At 42.0% G+C, this 7,771-nt stretch overlaps 1 protein-coding gene across 1 annotated transcript; it reads left to right on the plus strand.

Annotated features, from left to right (window-relative positions):
- Nucleotides 1-2,347, plus strand: LOC110934126. The gene is made up of 2 exons (XM_022177315.1): nucleotides 1-547; nucleotides 1,125-2,347. Exons 1-2 carry the CDS (start codon nucleotides 1-3, stop codon nucleotides 2,345-2,347), a joined length of 1,770 nt encoding a protein of 589 aa, XP_022033007.1.
- The last annotated feature ends 5,424 nt before the right edge of the window (nucleotides 2,348-7,771 follow it).

Consider the following 7,771-nt stretch of genomic DNA (forward strand, 5'->3'; position numbering starts at 1 on the left):
ATGCCACATCTGCGTTCGCACGGACCGCCACCGAAGCCACCAGTCACCGAGTCATCATTATCGTCTCGTTTGGGCCAAGGCCCACAGGTTAGTATTTCATCCACGTCTCAGTTTCCCAATTTCAATTCCACTCCATTACCCACCCCGCCTCAATCACCCAAAACATCACCTAATATTTCCCCACCCGATAGCCCTACTTTTAGCACCTCTAGCATCCCAGAAAACCTAGAAGAGATGGCCAACCCTAGGCAAACCGTTCACCAACAAGCCACCCAGAACTTCACCGGCCTTGCTTCACCCATCACCGTTCCACCCATAGTCAATGACAACTCATGGCAGATTCCATCTTATGCCATGGAAGCCATCACCAATAGCATCCAATTCCATGGCCGCGAGGACGAGGACGCACCGGCCCACATAAACCGGTTCTCTCGTATCCTTGCTACTTTTAGCCTTCAAGGAGCACCTAATGATGTCACTTACCTTCAGCTCTTCCCGTTTTCATTAGCCGGTTGTGCGGCTACTTGGTTGGACTCTCAACCAACCGGTACCTTTACCACATGGGGGGGGGGGGCTTCGTCAAGCCTTTTTGAATAAGTATTTCCCGCCCGCTAAAGCCTCACGCCTTAGAGACCAAATCCATTCCTTTTGCATGGAACCCGACGAGCCCTACTACCTTGCTTGGGAGCGTTTCCAAAACCTTTGTGCTCGTTGCTCCCAACATGGTCTTTCTGACTGGGCTTTATGTGAGAAATTTTATAACGGTCTCACCCAAGAGACTCGTGATAGGTTCGACACTAATGCGGGGGGGGGGGGGGGGCATATGATGGGTATTCTTACAGTTGCTGAGTGTTTAGAGCGTTTTGAGGCATTTGCTCAGTCTCAATCCCAATCACGATCCGATCAGCGGTATCAAAGTGGTAATTCGAATACCACTACTAGTGCACCCGCCCGAGGGGTGAACCATGTTACCATGGATCCTAGTTTAGCCGCTGTATTGGAAAACATGTCTAGGGAACTTAAGGAAATTAAGGCTAAGGTAGACAAATGTGAGTATTGTCGAGGGGGTCACGACACGAGTGCGTGTCCACTGCAATAAGGTGAGGAGCAAGTCGATTTTGTAGGAGGGAGTCAAGGTAGAGGTCAACCTAGTGGGTTTGGTAATAATAACTTTGGTTCGGGTTGGCGTAATAATAATAATAATTTTGCTTCTAACAACAATTTTCGCTTAACCGGACCCCCTGGTTTTCAAATAGCTCAAAATCCAAATAGGGGCCTAGGTTCACTCTTTGGTGGGGGTTCAAATGGGCAGGTTAATGATGGGGGTTCAAGTAGTCAGGTTCAAACAGGTCAAGGGTCAAGCTATGATCTTGGGGGTAGTCTAGAAAGAATAGAGGCTATGATGAGCCAGCTAGTTGTTAGAGATCAAAGCACCCAAAAGAAACTTAGCGAACATGACCTTATGCTTAAGAATCACCAAGCTGCTTTCCAAGACCTTCAAAGGGTTGTAGGTGATATGTCTAGGAAGTTAGAGGATAGATTACCTAGTCAGTTTGCGGGTAACACCCAACCTAACCCGAATGCTCATGTAAAGGCCATTACCACCCGTAGTGGCAAAACCGTAGGGAACCCGAGCATAAAGGAGAGAGTAGTCGATGAGGATGGAGATATTTTAGACGAAGAGACAGAGATGGAGGCTCCCAGCAAAGTGCAATCGAGGCTGCGCCCAGCAAGTACAGCACAGCCCGGTGAGTCTCAAGGTGAGAAGAGAGTAGAGAAACCTCCTATAGATGTTAGACCTTCACCGTTAGTGAACCATGCGTACGTTTCGTTTCCCTCACGCCTTAAGAACCAAAAATACTCGAGGGAATACGGGCAATTCTTAGACATCTTTAAACAATTGAAGATAAATCTTCTGTTCATAGAGGCACTTCAATCGATGCCTAAATACGCGAAATTTTTAAAGGACCTTCTTAGGAATAAGGAGAAGTTAGGGGAGTTGTCGAATGTCCCATTGCATGGAGGATGTTCGGCTGTTGTCTCAAATCGGCTTCCTGAAAAGCTTACCGATCCCGGTGTTTTCACAATTACTTGTCTATTCGGTAGTAACACTAATACTAGAGCTTTAGCCGACCTAGGTGCTAGTATCAACTTGATGCCCTTTCCTCTTTACGAAAAGCTAGACTTAGGCGAGCTTTCACCCACCCGAATGACATTATCCTTAGCTGACAGATCCGTGAAACACCCTAGGGGCATAGTCGAGAATTTGCTTGTTAAGGTGGACAAGTTCGTTTTTCCGGCTGACTTCGTCATTCTCGACATGGAAGCCGATGAAAACGTACCGTGAATCTTAGGACGCCCGTTCTTGAACACCGCTAAAGCTCTCATAGATGTCTTTTCAGGCACCATCACACTTAGAGCGGGCGAGGAATCGGTAGTTTTTAAGGTTATGAATTCGAGAGGGTCTAGTGATAGAGTGGAGGCAGTATCGTTAGTAGGAGAGTGCGAGGAGGACGAGAAAGATGAGGAGAAAGTGGTGAGTGTTCCGAGTCTAGAAAAAGTAATAGAACTCAAGTGTGGGGACCAACTGGATACGAAAATAGAGGAATTAGAAGAGAGAATGGCGCGTTTAGAATCTAAGCTAGAGACACTGAGCAAAGCTAAGTGTGGGGAGAGATTTCGATATGATGAGTCTAGATTCAAACCGCCAGATGAGGAGTTGAGAGGTTATGAGAGAGATAAAGGTGGTTTGGTTGATTCGGGCAATGAGTATAATGGTGCTACAACCCGTGACTGTATGTTTGGAGGTGAGTTGCACCTCTATGATCCGCCATAAGTATGTGAGAAGTTGTTACTCATTTGTAATGTTTGTACCGTTTGTATCTTCATATTTTTTTCGTAATTTTCGGTAGCTAACAGTTGTTTTTGGTAGTTTTTCGGGTCCTTGTTTGTGTTTTGAGTCATTTGCAGGAGTCATTACTGAGGATTTGAGGGAAATTGCGAGAGAAATTAAGGTTCCAAGTAAGTTTGAAGTCGTAGAAAAAGAAACAAAAAATTTGGTTGGCTTTTGGATGGTTTGGGAAAAATCAATATTGTTCCTAAGGCATAAAAAGGGGGATTTTTGGGTAATTTTTCGGTTTAAAAAAAATTCGGAATTTCATTCGGTTTGGCGGGCCGCCACCATTTAGTGAACTTTCTAGCCAACGGCCAGAAACAATAGCTGAAACCCAATTATTTTAAAACCAAACAACTAATTAACGTGGTGGCGCCCCGCCACCCACCACCGGGTTTTCTCGCCCCCCGCAAAACACGTTATCTGTAAAAAAAAAAAGTTATTACACGTTCTTCCTTATACCAACCCCCTGCTTTCCCCCCTCTCCCCACCGCGAACCTTTCATTTCCCCTATCCACAGCCGACCTCATTCACCCGCCGCCATAACCCCTATCACCTCAACTTTCGCCGGTACCCTCTCCTCCCTTACACTGTCGTCGTACACCTTCACCTTCACAACAAACAACCGCCTCCGACCGCCCTAACCTCTACCACCGCCGACCGCCTCTGCGACCTCCTAAACCGCCGCCGACGACCCACCTTCTCCACCTCGCCTACATTCCTATCTCCTTACCCCACAGCCGACACTCCCTCTTGGACCTCCACACCCAGCCGATTAAACACCGCCGACCACGCCCTTCTCGCTGTAAACCCTTACACCCACCTCTCTTCTCACCGTAAACCCCTATACCTCTCCCAATATCATCTACAAACCCTTACAACATTCGATTCCAACTGGTTATCCACCATATTTCATCAATACTCTGGAATTCACTGTGGAAATCAAAGATTCAACCGAAAAATTCCTAAAATCTTCCTGTCTGCTTCGAATCTCAGGTATGTTTGCTTGCATTTGTTCAGTATAATGAAGTGTTAGGGGTTGAGTAGTCTGTTTGGTTTGTTTATCAAGTCGATTTAGTTAAAGTCTCTGTCTATAATCTAGAGTCAGGTCAGTAAGTTTATGTTTCGAGTCCATGGATATTTGTTTCGAATCGTTCATTTTGAGTCAGTGGTGTTTACATCAAGTCTGCAGTGTCGAGTGTGTCATCGAAAGGTTTGTGTCAGGTCAGTTTGGTTAAATTGTTCTGTCAGTCTGTCGTCTGTGTTTTTGAGTCGAATTTTAGTGGGTCAGGTTTGTGCTTTGTTCTGGTTGGTGTCAATAGTCGAGCCAAGTTCAGTTTAGTAGTTTCAGGAGCTGCGTTCTGTTCTACAGGTCTATGTTTTATTTGATGAGTGCATCGGCGATTTAAGGTCGTGTTAGTTGTTGAGTTGTTGATGTCGTTTAGAGTCTGTCGAGTATGAGCAGGTTTGATATTAGGACATTGCGAGGGTGCGGGTGGATCGGGTTGGTTATATCGAGTTGATGATTGTTTTGGTGGAACTGTTAACGAGTGATAGGAGGGGGTGGTTGTTTTGTTTTCTTCGGACAATAATTTTTAGTCGGGTCAGATTTTAACACAGTTTGGTTTGGTTTGATTTGATTTGTTTTGGAAATTGCGGATGATTTGGTTTGGAATAGGTAACACTCAAGTGTGGGGATACGGTTCATTTTTTTTGACATAAAGACATAATTTTTCACTAAACGCGCACGCCGTTTCCGTTGCTTCCACGCTTACGTTTAGATTGGATGTTTTGTCGGCACTTGGGATTACTCTAGGGCGAGTAAAGTGCCGGGAGGAGGTAGAGGTTCTAATATTGTATTTTTGGCGTCTACTTAGGTCGAGGTCTAGTCTAGTCGTTGTTTAGTTTAGCGTCCGTTAGGTCGTGCGTGTCATTGTTGAGTCGTATTAGTGTCGTCTAAGTGTCATTATGCTTTGTTTTGCGTACTTTATTATTGATACCACTCGCCCGTACTCAATCTCCATTCGGGCGAGGTTCGGTTATGCTTAAAAAGAGATTTGAAAAAGTCGCTTTAATGTCACCTTGTTTCTAAACTACGGCCGCGAACGAAATGCTATACGGCCGTTGTTTTTGTATATATTTGTTTATGTTAAAAAAAAATCAAAAATACCAAAAAAGTAGTTTGTGACTAATATTCTGTTTGCTTCGTATTGCCATTCTTGAATTGTTTTGCAGAATGTCACGTGAAGGAAATTCAAGTCGGGCCAACAGGAAACGAGGCTGAGACACTCGCTCAGGAAAGGGCCTAGTGGGACACAGGCGGGTGATGAGGTGTTGGATGATGCGGAGTACAGCGAGGATGACAGCTTATATCTTTTGTTTATTTTTATCTTTATGCTGTTTTTAATCCTCGTTTATTGGTTTGTACTTAAATACGTTAAACAGGTTGGATGGGTTTTGGGGTTGGTTGATATAATTTTGGATGGTTGTTGAACGTGATATGATATATTATCTTTTGCTAGTGTTTGGTGTTTGCGTGATTAGGTTGGTATTAGTAGCCGCTTTCGTTCGCGTGTCCGAGGTTAGGAGTTGTTTGCTGAGCGCGTAACGAATTGGAGGGCTTATGTGGAAACGACCGGCACTTTAACAGTCTCACATACTCAGCTAAGTCGTTTCCCTTTTTGTTGTTGTTGTATATTTTTATTTATTTCGTTTGCAGTTTTTATTTTTAGGTAGTTGTTGAGTCGTATTTTCGTTCTTGCATTAGTGACAATGCAATCTCTAAGTGTGGGCATGGGATACATGTAAATAATCAAGTCTTAATTATTAAAAATACAAAAAAAAGTAAACTCAGTGCAATTGACGTTGTTTTCATTTTAATATTGCTGTTGTATTGATATTAAACTCAGTTACAAGATCTGACAGCACTTCGGCAGAGTACCGGAACAAAATACACCAACCACTATTATGAACCGCCTATGTGAACCTATATATAGACTAGCTGGGCCGCTCATACGACATGTCCGTATGAGCGGTTCGCAATCATTGCCCTAAAAGCGGTTCAAACACATACCACATAAGCGATCCTGATCTAGACTGACACAAAAGCGACCCTAGACATTGCACTAATAAGCGATTCATACATAAACATGTTATTCTAGGATTCTGTGCCATTTCTGATCAGCTCAGCTTCAAGACTCGATGGAAGACGTAGTCAGCAGACGTAGGTGCACTAACAAACTCCCCCTCGGATGTTGACGGAGTCTTCATAGAGCTTCCTAACTATCTTCACATATGACTATCTGCAATCTTCATCAGTCGACTATCTGCCTCTGAAATATCTGTCGTTTCAAGAATCCTTGTTCTCTATCTTCATCATCAACAAACTCTTCTCTCTTGAATGTTGACTTGGTGTCTTCAGACTCCCCCTCTCACATAGCTGGGATCGTAGTCTGGAATTCAAACTTTTACTGGTTCTCATCAGGTTCAAGATCGTAACCTGGTTCTTTAACACCTGTACAATCTCTACCCAACCATAAGTTTCTACAAAGATTAAACTTTTCAACAATTTAGAAACTATGTAACAGCAATACATAATGATTTTGCATTCACGAATATTACTAGTTATTATCAAAAACACCTTCTCATATTCACACAATCACTTCCCAAACCAGTTCTTCAAGTTTAGCACTTTGAATTTCGAAAATCAGCATCTCAACACCAGTTGTCGAAAATTTTTTTGATTTTTCAAAATTTATGCTAAAACACACCAAAAATCTTTTTGGATTTTCTGAAGGAGAATAAATGCAAAAAAATGAAATATTTAAATACAATATTTTTATGAGTTCGTACAAGAGGATCATATCAGTTATGAAACATATCACTAACACCGTTATGCTTTAAACATTCTCAGTTCTAAACAATTTGCCTAGATTGTCAGTATGTTTGTCCTCTTAAATTTTCACACAGATTTCAATTTATCCGAGATACGATATTAATGTTTTAGAAACTAAAACTTAATTGTGTATCACTCCACTTGAATATACTCCCGTATCCAGATCTCAATATTCTAATCTACAGACGAATATACTACGAATGATATCTGTATATAATTTAGGGGATAAATGCGAAAACTGAGGGATCTCAGGTCAGAACTTCGGTTCAGCAGAGAGATATCAGTCTCGACTTGGCAGTGTGTCCCCTTTAGAGGATCTTTTCAGCTACAACAACTAATCATCAATTTTAATTGTCTAATCAGCTGAGGGCTATATGCTATGTTTCAAGCATTTTCAGCAAGTATTATCCAAGGACTAGGTCAGAACTTCCATTCAGCAGAAGTCCCGGGATAATACCCCAGACATCATCGAGTAAAACGCCTAGTATACCAGAATAAGAAACCTTTCAAACGAGATTTCAGGGGTTACCTATATATCCAAGAATAGTTACCCACAAATCAAGTTAGTTGAATTTAGGTTTATATCTCATTTCAATTTACTAAATGTGTGAAAACCTACTGACACATCCACAGTAAGATTGTTTATCACATATAAACATTACATTTCTTTAGCATGTTGTGATAGTTCACTGATGTACTATCATTTCCTCTTTTATGCAACGAAAACTCATTTTTCAGTTTTATCATGTTTTTGGTTTTTTCAAATTTTCTGATGTTTTTGAATTTTCTGAAAAATTCTTACTCCCCCTAAAATACAAATACATCTAATGAAAATTGAAAACAAACTGTACAGAACATAACAACTGATATTAAAACACTTCAATTCTCCATCCGTTTGGCATAAACAATCAGAACTCCCCCTCACAACAAACTATTTTCCCATAATGATTTCAAAACACTTAAGTTTGTTTTAATCAAAATGG

The sequence above is a fragment of the Helianthus annuus genome, chromosome 2, assembly GCF_002127325.2.
Source record: "Helianthus annuus cultivar XRQ/B chromosome 2, HanXRQr2.0-SUNRISE, whole genome shotgun sequence".
Taxonomy (NCBI): Eukaryota; Viridiplantae; Streptophyta; class Magnoliopsida; order Asterales; family Asteraceae; genus Helianthus; species Helianthus annuus.